This window comes from Heterocephalus glaber, unplaced genomic scaffold (assembly GCF_053883595.1).
Source record: "Heterocephalus glaber isolate CG9 unplaced genomic scaffold, H.glaber_assembly_v1.0 deba00001481, whole genome shotgun sequence".
Classification (NCBI taxonomy): Eukaryota; Metazoa; Chordata; class Mammalia; order Rodentia; family Bathyergidae; genus Heterocephalus; species Heterocephalus glaber.
In genome coordinates, this window is record NW_028258317.1 from 6,584,875 (window position 1) to 6,602,242 (window position 17,368).

A 17,368-nucleotide genomic window follows, 5' to 3' on the forward strand; every position below is an offset into this window, starting at 1 on the left:
ACAGGTGGAGCAAGGCCAGAAGTGTGCATATGTCTCTGACCATGGGAGCTTGTCAGTTTCACAGACACCGCATTGCACCTGCCTCAACAGACTTGTTTCTCTATAGGATACTGTTTTTTCCCCAGAGATTCAGCACTACCGTTGTCTTTCTCACCTGGGAGCCAGGTGTTCGTGACTTTTGTTTTGTTTTGTTTTTGGTGTTTACTCACAGTCATCTAAGATGTACTGAGACTCTCCAGACTGGGAAACAGTTTTATTGAATGGTCCCGTTTATCACTTGAAGGACCCAATTTTGTGGCTTGATAAAAGTTTTGTGTGCAGTAATTTTAGGGAGTAGCATAAATCACTACAAGGTTGAGGCAGATGTATAAATACTGCTGACATTTTATGTAAGAGGGGAGGTACTTCTTTAAAGAAGTGAGACTGGTCTCTGGGATTCTGTTATGCCATTTCCGTCTTAAGTGTTTTGGCCACCTAAAATCACTCACTAAAATCTGTTTCATTCACAAATGATCGTACTAATAGAGCTAAAATGATTATGACCTTAACAGTAGCTCTCATGCTGCTGCCTGGTAACCTCCTAAAGCCAAGTTTGCTAGAGAACCTTCAGGCTTGGAGTCCAGATTCATGATCTGAGGGGGAGCAATCCTGAAGCAGACTTGGGTGTTGGAGGTCTCAGATGAGAAGGCTGGAGCGACTGTCCTCATTGGCCTATGACTTAGCAGTAGTAATTGACGGTTTCTTCCCTCCTTCTTTACCTTTCAGTTAATGACCAGCCACAGCGTCCCTGTTGTGAGCTCTGGCTGCTGCCTCCAGGGCTCCCAAGCCACACACGGGCTTCTGTGGTGTTGGAGGAGGCAACATGGCTTGTTGGCCTCAGCTGAGGTTGCTGCTATGGAAGAACCTGACTTTCAGAAGAAGACAAACAGTGAGTGTGGGCTTCTCTGGGGGCTTCTCTCAGGCTTTTCTCCATGGTGTTGGGCTGAGGCTGAAGAAGGGAGGGAGGAAGGGAGTGCTCTCGGTTTTCACACAGTGAGTAAACGAGTGTGGCACTGTGGATTCAGGACTGTGTATGTGGTCCTGGCCTAGTGTGTATAGAAGGAAGATTTGCAGCCAGGCAGAAATGTGGGCTTTGCTTTATTAGGGCCCAGGAATGAGTTCTGATCTCTCAATCCTGGATGAAAAATTGCCCCGATCACCACACTATTTCTTTGTGCTGCATCTCAGGAGCCCCCTGGTTCTCTAGGAGCACCTCATGGGCCCCTGTATTTGTAGGAATTCATAGCAAAGTAAGTCAGTTGCCCAGCTCTTCGAGATCAGTGCCTCAATCTCTCAGCGTCAGTCTGGACTCCTTCCTTACAGCACTGACTGCAGGCCTGGAAAAATATCATAACTGAAACTAGTCTTGGTTCTGTGCAGAATTCTAAGTCATTCACTTCCTAGATGGCTAAAAGTGCTTTGGGTAAGAAGACCCTCTTTAATGCATAGGTGAATGATATTCTTCCACAGATGGATATGAGAGCTGTAGGCAGGGTAAACTCCCTGAAGTTCAAGCATCAGCTCTTGACTTCTTCATCTCTGCTCACTGTTTCTTAGTGATTCTGTTTAGTCCTCTGGGCTTAGCCACACAACTCTCTGTACTTCTCTAAATTTGTTTCTTGCCCTACCTGGATTCTAAGCTTCCATCCCCACCCCTCTTGGCTGTCTTAATGAAACTTAACCTGTCTGTAACCAAAATGATCATCTTTCTGAAACTCATAGAGCTCTGAAACACTTTGGAGAGAATTTAATTCAGTGTTTTTCAAAGTAGAATAATGATTGGACATTCTTTAAAAGGACAAAAATGTGAAGGTATCCTTTTGTTCACTAAACTTCTCCTTAAGTATGTTCTTTTGCATGAAAACTAGATATATATCCCTTATCCTTATAGGCTGTGTTGCAACTATATGACCCATATATATTTACAAATTAAATACAAAGAAAAATGTAAAAACAATATAATTCAAATTAACACCATAAGTGTAGTAAGACCCCTGATGTTGTTTAGCTGAAACTCAAATTATAAATTAGAATGTGAATATGGTAGCAGATGTATGTAGCTGATCTTTTTGAGTTTGGCCCATCTATATTACTTTGTGCTAATGATTGAATTCTCCATCCATTTTTCTGCTTGAATAACTTTCAGTTGATGTCATTTGTCTTTCATTTGGTCCAGTCTCATCATTCATAAATTGAGTCTGCATCTACTCCTTTCTCATTAGCCTGATACAATTGAAGTGGTGCCAGCACAATCATAAACACAAATATACACTGAGGCTTTGAAGACTTGTGCCAGAACTTGATTCTAAAATAAATATTCAGAAAAAACTAGATATGTTTATCACAATTTGTTTAGATGACCCTTGAAATGAAAACATAAAATGTTTAAAATCCTCATAGAGAATTCAAGTATAACCCACAAAAATATTACCACTTTTAGTTTGAGAAACATCAATTTTGTCCAGCCTCTCATGTTATAAATGGGGGCGATGAACCCCAAAAGCATTACTGAGAGTGCAGGATCTATATATTTGGTATGTTTAGGTAATAATGATAGTACAATATAATGCCTAATATTATATTAATAAAATAAAAACCTTTAGAATGAGCTTCCATGTATCAGATACAAAGTGGGTTATTAAATGGATTATTCCTTTTAAGGCCCTATAATGTACTGTTTTTCCTCATGCCATAGCTGAGGAATATGATGCACAAAGAGGTTAAGTGATTTTCCAGAAATCCACACCACTAATAAGGAGCATATGTGGAGTTCAAATCCAGGTAATCGGACTCCAGAGTTGGTAATCTACATTGCTATGGCAGATCGCCTTTCAGTAGTAGTCTTATTTTTTCTTTCTTCCATCTACAGTCTTGAAGTTTTTGACTTCTTTCTTGCTGTGTTACAGTTGGTCTGAGGACCTGGTGTTCCCACATCTAGTATGTTTGGAGATTTCCTCATGCTTAGCAACTATGTGGTCCACATTCTCTGACTTTTCTCAGCCTGGTGGGCAGCAGCCCATTTGGTGGAAAATTGTCTCTGCCATGGTGTGTCCAGTAGTAAAATGTGGAAAGAACCATATCATTTTAGCAACAAAAGGGCAGCTCAAGGGCTGTTTAATTCAAACTTCTGATTTTACAGATGAGTAACCTGGGGTACAAAGCATGAAAGAGATTTCCCCAAGGACAGCCAAGCAGCAACTAAGCTGGGACAGAGGCTGAGATCTCATTCCATTCCGTCACAGTGAACTTTCTTCCCTTTTCTGAGCCCTTTGCAGCTGCGTAAGAGTGCCCAGCTTGGCAGTGGAGGAAATGTCAGGGAAGAGGCTTTCTGTGCTCAGACAGGAAAGGAGTTGGGAGCACACTGTCCTGGAACAGGATGTGGGGTTGGGTCATCCAGCCTGGGCCAGTATCCATCCACTAGCTTTAAGCTTATTGCTTCTTGCTCAATTTTGTTTATGCTTTCAAAAGGGTTAAAATTAGAAAGACAGGCCCAATTAAAGACAGTTGGGCAGAGATCTTGTGGAAGAAGGAAGTATGTATCCCATCCTGTGACATGAAAGGTCTTTTTAAGATGCTACACTGCTACCTGCTAGCCTGTTTGGGTTACCTCCCTTCCTGATTTCCAAAGGAAATGCATTTTGCTGAATTAGAAAAAAGGGGGTTTATTTCACATCAGGGATGCTTAGGTGGTCAGAGCTAGACCTGGAAAGATCTGTCCTATTCCTTGTGTAGTTAGTTGATGAGACTAAGGCTCAGAGATTTGCTGGGGTCTGGATAGGGTCAGGCGTGAAAGTAGCACCAGAACGAATCTCTTGGTAGACCTGCAGACCAGGCCCTTCTTATCAGACTTTGCGTTATCTTTACTAAAGATTTTGTAATCCTGAGTCTGAGATTCTGATTGATAGCTACTTCCTATTCTGCCTGGCTTGGTTTTCTAGATTATGTTATTTAGACATTTCAAACTATTAAGGGTTTTGGTGACATTTTGTTACCTCACATAGAACTGGTCTTGCCCATTAGGTAGAGGAATTCAGCAGCCCCTTTATGGCTCTTGCCCACAGTGCATGGAAATTCATTGCGTGTTTCATTGCTTCTGAGATCCTGGCTTATATACACTTAGCCCTAGAGCCCAGCACAGAGCTTTGCACATGGGACATGCTTGGCAGGAACTTGCTGACTGAGTGGTAAATGTGTGGCTGGTCCATTACCTTTTAGGTCTTGAGGAGTTGCTTGAGTGCTGCTGCCAGGACGGGTAGACTGGATATATAAAAACCTGGAGCTGAGCAATCTGTTCCAGAGCAGCCTTGTTTCAAGGTGCTTTGCCCTCCTCAGTGACCTTATTTGCTGATGAGTCCTGGAGACCCTTCTCCGGGGCTTTCATTGTGCAGACTCATGTGACCATCAGCCAGGTTAGTACTCTTGAACAAAGAGTACAATGAATTGAGTTACGAAAGTTGGGTGCAAAGCTCAGTTTGGGTCCAAAGTAACAGTTAACTTGTGTGGGTGGCCATCATTCAGCACAAACAGTGTTGGAGACAGGAAGGGGGAGGGACTCCAGAGCTCTCAGGGTCTTCATCTGGTTTTAGGTTGAGCCAGAGGCCAAGGTCTCCATGGAGCATGTGGGACAAAGTGATGGTGGCCCAGTGGCATCTTTTTTTCAGCCTTTACCCATAATTTTTCAATTAGATCTGACCAGCCACATAGCTGGGAAAATAAATAAATTCTAACTTTCATTACTAAGAGCACTACTACCTGGAACTCTTTAATGACAAGGAGTAAGCTATCAAATCAATCAATCTCCTTTCTGAACCAGTAAGAGAATCTTACAAGAGTTGATTCTAAACCCAGCTTGTCCACCACGTACCTCAATGGCCTAGGAAAAGTCATTTCTTCAGAGCTTTAGTTTTCTCTTCTAGGGAATGAAGAAAATCAGAACAAATAGTCACTTATTGTTTTACTTGTATAGTTATTTATTGAGCATCTATTACTTGTGAGATGTTGTGCTAGGTAGATAATGGTAAACCAAGTGGACATGAAGTCTGCCCACAGAGCTTGCAGTTTAGCGAGGGAAGTAGATATGGAACATAGCAGCACATAAACTAGAATTGAAACTGTGAAGAGTTATGAAGGAAGCAGCTAGACAAAGGATGGCACTAACAGGTGTGGGTAGAGATTTCACTTAGAATGCAAGGTCATGACATTTAAGCTCAGAGCCCTGAAATTGGAGCAGCAGTGTTAGTCAGGCAGAGATTCAGGGGCTCAGAGATGGAGACACTGCGTCCCAGGCAGAAAGACAGGGGTGCTTGTCCCTGGGTCAAAGAACACGAAGAAGCCAGTGACATTCATAGGTGGAGTGAAAGAAGACTAGCTGGGGATGGGTTGGGTATAGGCAGGGCCAGATCATACAGGGCCTTGCAGCTAGGGAATGGAAGGGGACCTGCAGCCCAATTTTAGTTTCAGTGCTAAAGGAGTCCCTGAGGTGGGTGGGCCATGGGCCTTAGGGTGGCTCTTACGGCTCTTGATACTTGGAGAACTTGACTGATGAGAGTCCCAGGAAGCAATTATAATTATTACCTTCATATATACCATTTTATGCTTTTCTTTTATTTAACATTATTTGGTATATATGTTCCCATATTTCCAAATAATCTTTATATTTATAATGATTCCTGATGTGTAGGCTATGTTTGGTGGTTTTAAAAGTACTTTTGTGTGTATATATGTGTGGTGCTGGGAATTGAACCCAGGGCCTCACACTGAGCTATAACCCCTCCCCCTTTTAATTTGAGATAGGGTCTCACTCAATCACTAAGTTTCTCAGGCTGGGCTCGATCTTGTGATCCTCCTGCCTCAGCCTCCTGGAGTACTGGGATTACAGGCACATGCCACCACACCTGGCTTGAAAATACTTATACCTGTTACAGTTCCAATTTCATTGTACCTCAGAGACGTATGCATTGCAATTTCTGTTTCACAGGTGAAGAAAGTACTGTTAATAAGTTAGTAAGATGAGTGGCTGAAAGTTTGGGGTCTAAGTCTGTCATGGAATAATGCCCTTGAGATTCCAGATTGCTTTTCAGTAAAACATCGTTGAAGTTTTTATTTTTTAAATTCAAACTCTATTGCCAACATTTAATTTACTCCCAGTGTTTTCTTTACAAATAAACTGCAGTATAAAGATTCTACAGACAGAGCCTTTTCTTCCTTTAATATTACTTTTTGAGGCCAAAACCTCATGAGTAGGATTACTAGGGCAAAGGGAAATGACCATTGAGATGCATGACTGTATGTCCTTCCAAAGGATGGGACTGATTTAAAAGGCCATCATCAGTGTGGGGCTGTACAGTTCAAGAAAAGTCAGGCCTCTTTTTTTTTCCTCTCATAGCATTTGTTTCATTTAATTTTTAAGATTTCACTTCAGTTTTTCCATATCTATTTGAAATATATATGGTATTAGGGATGGGTCTAAATTAATTCTTTCCATTCATATAATGTCATCCCAGTAGCTTTTGTTAAATAGTAATTCCTTATCCAGTTATTTTTGGGACATTTATAACATCTTGTCTGTGTAGGAGTCTATTTTGAAATTATTCATTTGGCTATTTGATTGGTGTGTGTTACTTTCCTGTTGATTCTGCTCAGGATCTACTCTTACTTTGACAGATATTCTATTATCTGAGAGCACTCATCATCCCATACTTCTCTCTTAGTCTGTTAGATTACTCTTTGGTATTTTCATCGATCTCATTTCTTATTGAACAGTATTACCTGATGAAATTTTACAGGTAGCTTTCACTACTTTAAGTCAAATTTTAAAGTCACAAATTAACTTGGGGAAATTTGGACATTAAATGTTCCTATCAAGAAGCATGGCTTAGCTCTCATTAATTCCTGTCTTCCTTTGTTTACCTTACTAAAGTTTTGTGATTTCTTTTGTAAAAAGAAATTGTTTATTTGATCTAAGGTAATAACTAAGTTTTCTGAAAAAAAAAAAAAGAACTAAGTTTTCTGCTTGTGTGTCTGTCCTTACTGTGGATAATACTTTTCTCTCCTCTCCACATTATATCAATTTATCTGGTTATCACGGTCAGTAGCAGTGCTCTTATTTAGGATAATTAATCCTGGCTCTGATTAATTTACTCATGTTTTCAATTCATTTGCAGCTTTTTTGTTAGCTTTGTTAATTCTTCTAAATTTATTACCATGTTGTAAACTGAAAGAATATTTTCATTTTGACATTTATTCTTTTTGTCTCTTTTTTCATGCCCCATTGAAATCTCAAACATCTCCAATTCAATGCTAAGAAACAGTGATTTCTTTTTTCAGCATGAACTGAATTTTTTGGGTACCACTATTCAGAAGACCCTTGTCCAAGGCTAATCTTTATTCCATGAGCCTTTTGTGTTCATTAAACATGTCCTTTGCCCTGCTCCAACCTTGAACTAATACGAATAAATCTTGGGAATTTAAGTCCACCCGGACTGTGTACTTAGGCTAGGTAGTTAAATGCATTCATAGTGATCAGATTGTGGTATATAAACTTGTACAACCAGCAGTGAAAGTTAGGCATGAATATTCAGATGTACAGTGAACTTTGGTAGTGTGTAAGGTTTTAACTCATCTCTGAATGGTGACTCAAAAAATAGTTTGATGCATATTGAATGATATAATGATGATAGGAGCCATGATGAACTAGATTCTATTCTAAGCCTTTTATATGAAATAACATTTAATTCTTACAATAATGCTGGAGAAGTGGTTCTCAGCTGGAGGCAATTTCCCTTTGCAACCTTGGGACATTTGGTAATGTCTGGAGACGGTTTGGGTTATAATAATCCTAGGGGTGTGTGTGTGCGTGTGCGTGTGCGTGTGTGTGTGCATGTGTGTGTGTGCGCTATTGGGATCGAGAAATGGAGATCAAAGATACTGCTAGATATTCCACACTTTGTAGGAGAGTAGGAGTCTCTTCCAACAATTATCTAGCTCAAAATGTCAATGGTGCCCCTATTGAGAAACTCTTTTCTAGAAGTGCTTGCTCCAATTATACCCATGTTATAGCCGAGGAATAAGAAGAGAGGATCCTGCGGTACTCCCCAGACCAACTTTGACTTAATGAGAAATACTTTCTGAAAATATGTTTCTCATTTTCCCATCTCCATGGTGGGAAAGGTTTGGAGTTGAGTACTGTACCAAAACAAGATTTAGAAATTTTCTGTGGGAGTTTGTTTAAGTATTAGCCATTATTATTATGGTCATCAGTCTTCTTGCCTGTTTCCCTAATCTGCCTACACATACTGACTTCAGCTACTGAAAACAGTTTGTCAGATTTTCTTTGTGCCTTTTGTTTTCAGTGCCATGGGGGAAAATCCATTCAGTTTTTTGTTAATTGGTCAACGTATTTTGAACATCTTCTTCTCTGTTGGGTCCTAGATATGCGGTTGCAGAGATGCCCAGAAACATAAGGCTTGATTCACTGGGTCAGACCAGTGCCCAGTGGGCTAAGTTCTATTTAAGGGGCATATTTTAACAGGTACATGACTCCAACATAGCTCAGTGAGATGCAGCATGACAGGTACCACAGCACACATTTGGGGGTCAGTAGATCTGAGCTTAAACATTAGTGCAATCTCTTACCAGGCTATGGCTTGTAATTTATCTGACCCTTATTTAATCACTTCTACCTACTTCACAGTGTTATTATAAATTAAATACTAGAGATGAGTGTATAAAAATCCCTGAGACAGGGTAGGTGCTCAGTATTGGCTGTAACTATTATAAATCTACAGACAATGGGCTTGTCTTATGTCTTTGGAACCACTTGATACTTTTAGTCCATGTCACCTACTGAGGTCATTTCTTACCTGAGACACCTGTGGTGTTGAAAAGGATTTTATGTGACCTTTGGAATTGGGCAGAACTGGCCACTACTCATAACCCTGCTGCTGACTAGTTCTGTGATTCACTCTTTCTCCTGCCTTAGCCTTTTCACATGTAGAATGAAGACAGTAATGCTTCCTATCTCACCATGTTGTTCTGAGGATTAAATGAAGTTATCTACATAAAATGTTCCTAGTATATATTGGGCTTCAAACAAGTGATAGCTACTATTTATCCTATAAGTACAAATGGTAGCTTCAGCACTTCCAGTTTGATGACTGTCTTACTCATACTCTTTAGTTTTATTTTTTCAGGTTTCATTATTCTTTTCTAAATTCATTTACAGTTGTGACATTTTTAAAAAGTGTTATTCCTGTCTTTGTTAGTGTTTGTAAGTGATTTTATTTAGCTGCAAGTTTGGGATACATATAGTTTTGTATGCTGTTTCTCTTGGTTAATGATGTCTGTGTTTCCTAAACATTGCTGTAATGACTGCATAATATATTGCCCAGTAGACATACCAGAATTAATAATTTTTGTGCATACTTGGCTGTGCAATTACGTTGTTTCCAGTATTTTCCAAGTATAATGTTTAAACAGATGAATAACTTCATATTATAAGTTTTTGATATTTTAAATGTAGCTCCCTATGATGAGTTCCTAGGAGTATTATTTGGTCAAAGGGGATAAACACAACTTTTGAATACATATTGCCAAACTGCTTTCCCAAAAGCCCAAGTGGTTTGTTTTCTTCTTCATTATTTTATAAACTTTGGTTCATTCTCTTACCCAACAAACACTTGTTAAGGCCTTATGTGGCAGGCTTAGTGAGAAGAAAGTGGACCTCAGGGAGATGCTCATGTATAAATAGGATCCTGCTGTGCCAAGTGCTGATGAAGGGGTGGAGAACCTGGGGACCGAGAGACAACTTCCAATACAGCTGCTAGAGAAATCTATTTTCTTGGTAGAGTCATTGCTATGTTCTTTGGCAGAAAAGAAAGGCTTTCTTCTTCCTTTATGGAGACATAATTAGCAATTAAAAGTTGTTTATATTTAAGATATATGATGTGATATTTTCATGTACATCAACTTAAAAAATGAACATGAAATAAAAAGACATTCAGTATGAAGGAAAAAAAGAAAAGGGCCTGAATGTCACTTGCAAGCTTGGAGATTTCAGTGTGTGTTGCTTCTTTGAGATTATTTACAGAAATATTTAGCAAGACCAGCCAGCCCTATCTTTGGTCTTGGGGACCCCACTATCAGCATGTTTTCTTTCAAAGAGGGATCCACTTGCCTTTTCTTCTTTCTTGATGTGCTATCTTTACAAACTATAATTTTACAGTTACATATTATAGTCATATAGTTTTCCAATTCCTTTAGAGAAGTAATACATGCTTGTTATGGAGAATTTAGAAAACACAAGAAAGTATTTTTAAAAAGTCATCCATGTTTTTATGACCCTAGAACATCCATGGTTTTTATCTTGTTTTATTTCCTTCCAGAAAGAAGATTAAAAGTGAGTTTAATGTGGAACCATACCAAAGATCTTGGGAAATTAAAAGCTAATTATTTAAAATAGCAAAAATCAAACAACAAATAATAAACAAAACAAAGCAAAAATCCCCAAACACTCTGAAATACAAGCAATAGCAGAGGGTTGAATTATGACCTTGTCATAGAGTGGAATATCAAGTGGCCATTAAAAGCCATATTTTGAGAGAATGTTTTCTGTGATGAAAAATGTTCCCAATGTGATGAAGCAAAATAGGAACAGATGACTTTGACGGCTCAGGGAGATACAGCAGGAGGAGAGTACATGGGGTAGTGGGAGAGCCCAGGGCTTTTAGCTCAGTCTAAGATTTTAGTGAAGGACATTATGCCTGGTTTGGTCTTGAAGGCTAAGTAGAAGTGGGCCTGCAGAAGCAGGCAGAGAAGCATTTCCCCCGATTTAAGGAAGGCATGGAGGTACTGAATGGTCTGTTACAAGGTGAGAAGTGGAAATAATTCAGTGTTTTAAAGCTCAGACAGTGGTGAGGTAGGCTGGAGAAATTGCCCAATTGTTAAGTGAATTTTCTGTGCATTTCCCAGAGCCCAGTAGTGCTGGGCACTATGTTGCTTTTTAAATTCACACTGCTCTGTCTTATTTCCTGCTCAGTGTCAGCTATTGCTGGAAGTGGCCTGGCCTCTATTTATCTTCCTGATCTTGATCTCTGTTCGGCTGAACTACCCACCCTACGAACAACATGAATGTGAGTATTTGTGGACCATGCCTGAGACTCACCACTGGAAAGTGAAATCCACGCAGTGAACATGGGCTAAATTTACCTTTTCCGAAGATGCTTTCTTTAGGGAATACCCACATATGGATTGAAACAGAAAATCTAGGCTTCTAATTTTTTTTTTGGTACCTGGGATCGAACTCGGGACCTTGTGCTTTCGAGGCAGGGGCCAGAACCACTGAGCTAAATCCCCAGCCCTAGGCTTCTAATTTTTTGATAAGACATTGACTGAGGAGACTATATTCAGTCCTGGTAAGTGGTGATAATAGTAATAATAACAATAGCTGACATCTGTTTCTCACTTTTTAAACCATGAAAATAAAATAACTTTACTGAGAGTTCAGAAAGTGGTGATTAAAAACACTCTGAAGGCAGTGGCTTAGCACCATATCATCTGGTCCCTGCTGGTCTTTTCCACATGCATTAAGTCTTAATCACACAGTTGAAAATCATGGAACACATTAAGTTGCATTTGTGTAGAACATCTCAGTTTGACTAATATATTTCATTTGATTTTCTTAAAAACTTCGTATAGTAGACTATTATTATTATCATTTGTGTTAATTTTTTTTTTTTTTTGATACCAGGTATCAAACTTGGGACCTTGCGCTTTCGAGGCAGGTGGCAGCACCACTGAGCTAAATTCCGAGCCCTGCGTTAGCTTTTTGATAAGTACATTGGGGCTAATATAGGTTCAGGGACTGGCCAGTGGTTCCACATCTTGTAGATGTGGGGTAGAGACCAAATAAAACTCAGGTTATCTGACTCTCAGTTGTGTGTTTTGAAAATGACCTTTACAGTGAGGCCGGGAAATGCAGTAGTGACTAAGCACAAGCCTATCTGGGTTGAATTTGGGTTTCATTGGGCATACCACTTGGGCAAGTGACTTCAGCTTCTTTAAAAAAGGGAATGATAATACCTTGTATTATTGTCACTGGTATTGTCATCCTACAATCATAAGCTTTTATGGATGGGTGGTTTGACTCTGTAGAAAATGTTCAAATCTAAAGGATCACCACTTATGAGGGGGGTTTCATCTAGGACCTCAGCTTCACTGTCCCAAGGACTTTTCTTACCACTGATCAGCTCCACCCATAGCCCCGTCAGACCCGTAGGCTTACAGGATTTTGTTCTTCTAGGAAAGCCATGGGGCCAAGGTACTTTTAATCATATGCCTTGGCCTGGTCCCATCTCTCCCAGCACATAGCAGCAGTGACTTACATGCTAATTTGCAAATACATGTTATACATACTCAAGCATACACACAAAACCTCAAGGACATTCTTCCAGGTATGATTTTTCTGATTTCATCAGAAAGGAACAGAACACATAACGAAATCTGTACTCAGTTGATGGGTCTGTGTGTTAGTTCTGCTTTTTCTTTTGGAATCTCAAAGAGTTTTTGTTATTGATTAGCAAGCGCATATGCAGTTTTACGTAAGCATTACCCTGGGCCCCACAGAAGTACATGTTTTAGGGCGTGCTCAACTTTCTCATCCCCAGGTTATTCTCTTTCTGGGAGGATCACAAGCAGGCAAGATGGTGTAATGGGGGTAGCACAGATGTTAGTATCAGACAAATTGTTTGGGTTCTGGCTCTGCCATGCACTGGGCTTGTGATCTTGGGCAACTTGTTGAATATCCGTATCCTTCAGTTGCCAGACCTTAGATTTTTGAAAGTGTTGTGAAATTCTTGTACCTATGGAAAGCAGATAAAACTTTCTCCATCCATCTGTGTACTTTTTGTAGACTTACCTCTTGTTCTCATTTCCCTCTAGGGACCTAGTTGGAAGGGCAGAGTTGAAAGCTAAGGTGAAGTTTGCAGAGGTATCTTGTCTTGGGAACAAAGGACTAGTGTAGGATTCTTCCTCATAAATGTTTCCCAGTTCAACCTAGAGTTGTCAAGGTCCAAATGACTTCCCTGAGTGGGTCCTGGGAATCCATTAGTTAATTGATTGTCATGCCTTACACCCAGTGTCTGCTTTTGTCTGCAAATAAGCAGGGGCACAACATATATGTATATCTAAAAGGTCTTTGCTTTCCCCACCAATGGACAGCCTGAAATACCTTCACCATTGCTGCCCTGTACTGCTTTAATATACACCTCCCTGCCTTTAATGTCAGTATTTCTGGGAGTTGAAAGAAGAGAATCCCTTGGTCCTTGGAGTATTTGGTTGAGTTACATAAATCTCATCTGAATGGGGAGCAGCTGACTTAGGCAAGGGGCCTTGTTTGGTTTTCCTTGAACTATTAACAGACAGATTAAAAGATTAACTGAGTAAATGTTCAACAGGCCAGAGTCCCTGCAGAGTGGCCACAGGGATCAAATCTTGTCCCATCCTTGCTTTAGATGTTGTCTCTGATTGGAGAATAGGTAGAAGGAAAAGATAGAAGGCGTGCAATACAGATGTGCAAAGTGGAGTAAAGTCTGGTTTAGGGTTAACTTCTCGGGAGTCTCTTTTAGCACATTTGCATGAAGATGGAAGGATGAATGAAACAAGGTTCCTACTCTGAAGGAAGGTGGTAGCTGTGAGAGAGAAAAAGTGGGCAGCAGTTCTGGCTGGGCAGCAGAGGAAGTACTAGTGTAGGCTCATCACCATAGTGCCTCAAAACTAGCCACACTTGGTGATGCATACCTGTAATCCCAGCACTCGGGAGGCTGAGGTGGAAAGATTGCTGTGAGTTCTAGGCCAGCCTGAACTTTATAGTGAGCTCAAGGTCAGCCTGAACTACATAGCGAGATCCTGTCTCAAAACAAACAAAAAAATCCCCCAAAATAGTCCCATTCCCTGAGCTTTTATCCTTTGCTAGGCACTCTACAAAAGTATTTTGCTGGTAAGAGCTCATGTAATATTTACCTCATGCATTTTACAGATGTGAAAACTAAGGGTTAGGAGATTTTTCAGTGATGTGGCCAAAGTTGCTGCTTAGCAATATGCAGTGACTTCATGCGAATCCCAGCTGATCAGACCCTGAAATTTGTGAAGCTACAAGTTCTTTACCACACAGAGTTGTGGCTCCTAATGGTTGTCAGCTTTTATGTGTCACATATAACCCCGAGAAGATGATGAAAGCTGGAACCATGAACTTCCTGTCCAAACCTAACAGGCTTTGGGATTAAGAGCCCCTGATCCAGGACACATTTATCCTGATTACATAAGCAGCAGCGATGGATGACTGCCACAAACCAATCTGTGCCTTTGAAGCTTTGAACCCAGCGTGGACATGCCCCATCATGCTGTTGGTGAAAGTTCCCATAATGAAAGGAGAAGAGGGTGGGGATGAAAAGGGTGACCTAGGGGATGGGGCCTCATTTTTCTGATGAGTGACAAAATAAGTGTAGCTCCACAGATGATGTCTGAACCCAAGTGAGCAAGAGTTTTAGGTGCCCTTGACGACCCTTTGAATTGGCATAGGAGATAAAACTCAAACAGTTGGCAAACTAAGGAGAGTACCAGAGGGAATTGAGAAGAACTAGATTACAAAGGAAAGTGCAGATACAAGGAAGGGAGTTGGATTGGGATCATGGAGATGATCTACTCATCTATTCTAGTCATTCCCACTGGCTCCCTCAGTGTTCTTCATTGGCCACTATAACCTGGTGTAGTTTCCTTCTAGAATGTGAAGGAATTGGATTAGGATGTCCCCAAGGCCCCTTTGTGTTGCTGACAGGTGAGGCTGGTGGTAGAAAGTGAACTAATGATGACCAAGCACTTGCTGCATTCAGGCACTTTCTGTACATGGCCCGCCCAACCTCACTTAGCACTTCTCCAAGACTGGTGTCATGAACCCCACTGTACAGATGATGCCAAGCAGGTTAAGAAGTGCTCTCTGATGCCAGGTTTCCAACTCAGGGTCAGATTAGTCCAGAGGAGCAAATCTCTGGGATGTGGAGAATGAGACAGATAGATTTAGAGAAAGTATTATATAGGTGGGATCTCAAAATTGTTTCAAAGAATTAATATTTCTCCTGTGTGATTCTTCTCTATTTCAACAGGCCACTTTCCAAACAAAGCCTTGCCTTCTGCAGGAACGCTTCCTTGGGTTCAGGGGATCATCTGTAATGCTAACAACCCCTGTTTCCGTTATCCGACTCCTGGTGAGGCTCCTGGGGTTGTTGGAAACTTTAACAAATCCATGTAAGTATCAGATCAGGTTTTCTTTGCAAGTGTGTCATTTAATACTTATCCATGCCTTCTTGGAAAGGGTTGTACAGAAAAGTCTGAAGAATGAAGAAAGAGAGGATTGCTGCAAGATTTAAGGCTGTGAGATGTTACTCTGATGCATTTTAGGAGTAACGATGTTATGCAGCCAAAAGCTGTTTGGTTGGAGGCTGTGCCTCCAAAAACTGGCTAATAAGAAGGGAAGGGAGACACAGCCCACCTGGTCTGCCTAATGATCAGTCCACTTACTCAGCAAGCATTTACAACACGTCAGAAATGGGGAGATGGGTTCTTGGAACTGAGGTCAGGACAGCATAAAGATAGGCACTGGAAGGGGTCTGCCCCTCTGGGAGCTTACTGCCCAGGCAGAGGGTGTTTGGCCTCTTCTCTCAGGTCACTGCTCTTACCCTGTCAGACATCAATGTCACCTCTGTCTGCAGGTCATTTCTTCCCTGGTTGGGAGCTCCTTGAGAGCAAGAGGCTGATTCCTTTGTTTTTGTATTGTTGGCTCTTAGTTTTGATGCTGGACATAATAAGTTAGGAGCCTTTTCAGGTTCTGCCAAAAATAACTGAAGAGTCATTGTCTTAGTTATTTTTCTTTTGTTATTGAGACAGAATACCCAACATCCAAAGTTAAAGGAGGAAAAATTTTATTTGGCTTAGTTTGTAGAGGTTTCAATCTGTAGTTGGCTGGCTCCAAGGCAGAGTGGCACATGGCAGAGAGGCATCACAGAGGAGAAACAGTTCATTGCATTCATTGCAGAAGTCAGAAAAAACAATAAGCAAGGGGCAAGACAAACCTCTTTCTGTCCCTTATATTGTATCTAGGCTGCCAGGATCAGGGTGGTGCCAAACCAATCAGTGGACTGACTTAGTAATCACTCACCCTTAATCCCAGCACCCTTAATCCTGCCATTGCACCATGAATCAGTCACACACTCTAGATTCAGCCACCTTTGAAAAAGCCCCACTTATGACCTTATGAGGCCTTGAGGAGACATCTAGACCCAAACCATAATGTCTTCAAGTGCACAGAGTCATGCCAAGTAGGATCTGCTGCAAGACAATTCTGAGGGTGCTGCAGTGGAGGCAGGCAGGGCTATCTTGTAAAGTTCATGGACCACAAGCTTTGGAGACTCCGTAGGCCTTTTCTTCCATCCAAAGATATTAAAAATTGCATTTTGTGACTGTGTTGGTGTAAAGATGAATATAATCCATGGCAGATTTATTACTATATCTGCACCCTTATGAGATTCACTTTTAATTCTGAATTCTTAAAAGATGAAAATGTTTTCATGGGCTTCTAAGAATATCCTGGGCTCTAGGCACTGGCATTTATCTGCTGTGCCTCAGCATATAAATCTGCTCTGTGTGTGTGTGTGTGTGTGTGTGTGTGTGTGTGTGTGTGTTAGACTGGGCTCGGAGGGCTATTTAAGTGTTTAGACCCACAAGAAGGGCATTTGAGGCAAAGATGATGCATGGGCAGGTGGGAGTATAGGTTTTCAGTGAGGCTGGATGAGAGGAGCAGGAGAAGTGGCCAGGAACAGCCTGTGGGGGTCAGGAAACCAGGCTGGGGCAGGTGGACTTGGCAGTCACTTTCTGAACGTGAGAGAGGCAGCTGACCTAACCAGAGCTTTTCTCCTTTCCTTGTGCCCTTTACAGTGTGTCTCGCCTGTTCTCAGATGCTCGGAGGCTTCTTTTATACAGCCGGAAAGACACCAGCATAAAGGACATATACAAAGTTCTGAGGACCTTAAAGCAGATTGAGAATTCCAGCCCAAGTAAGCAAAAGCCCTCTGGGTATGCATTTGGAATTGGACAGTGACCTGCCCAGGTGGCTTGGGCCTTGTTTCCTTTAGCTCTTCCCTAAGGGAAGCCCATGAGTTCCTGGGTAATAGGGCATCACTGGAGGAGGCATTGGGGCAAAAACCTAGAGAATCCCAGTGGGGCTGGCCTTTTCTGGGGAGATAGAAGAAAGATACAGATAGGAATGTTATAGGCTTGGTGT

At 41.1% G+C, this 17,368-nt stretch overlaps 1 protein-coding gene across 3 annotated transcripts in view; it reads left to right on the forward strand.

Moving 5' to 3' along the window:
• The window catches only part of Abca1 (ATP binding cassette subfamily A member 1), a 140,970-nt gene that overhangs the window by 15,785 nt on the left and 107,817 nt on the right, over window positions 1–17,368 (forward strand). For 2 of the 3 annotated variants that reach the window (XM_021261186.2, XM_004848191.3), the window contains exons 2-5: window positions 766–928; window positions 11,075–11,168; window positions 15,195–15,336; window positions 17,023–17,141. In XM_021261186.2, coding sequence (XP_021116845.1) covers window positions 863–928; window positions 11,075–11,168; window positions 15,195–15,336; window positions 17,023–17,141 — 421 coding nt within the window. In that variant the 5' untranslated portion in view covers window positions 766–862. Of the gene's footprint in view, window positions 1–765; window positions 929–11,068; window positions 11,169–14,305; window positions 14,438–15,194; window positions 15,337–17,022; window positions 17,142–17,368 lie in introns of those variants that run through there. The other variant, XM_087184205.1, reaches the window with a different exon arrangement.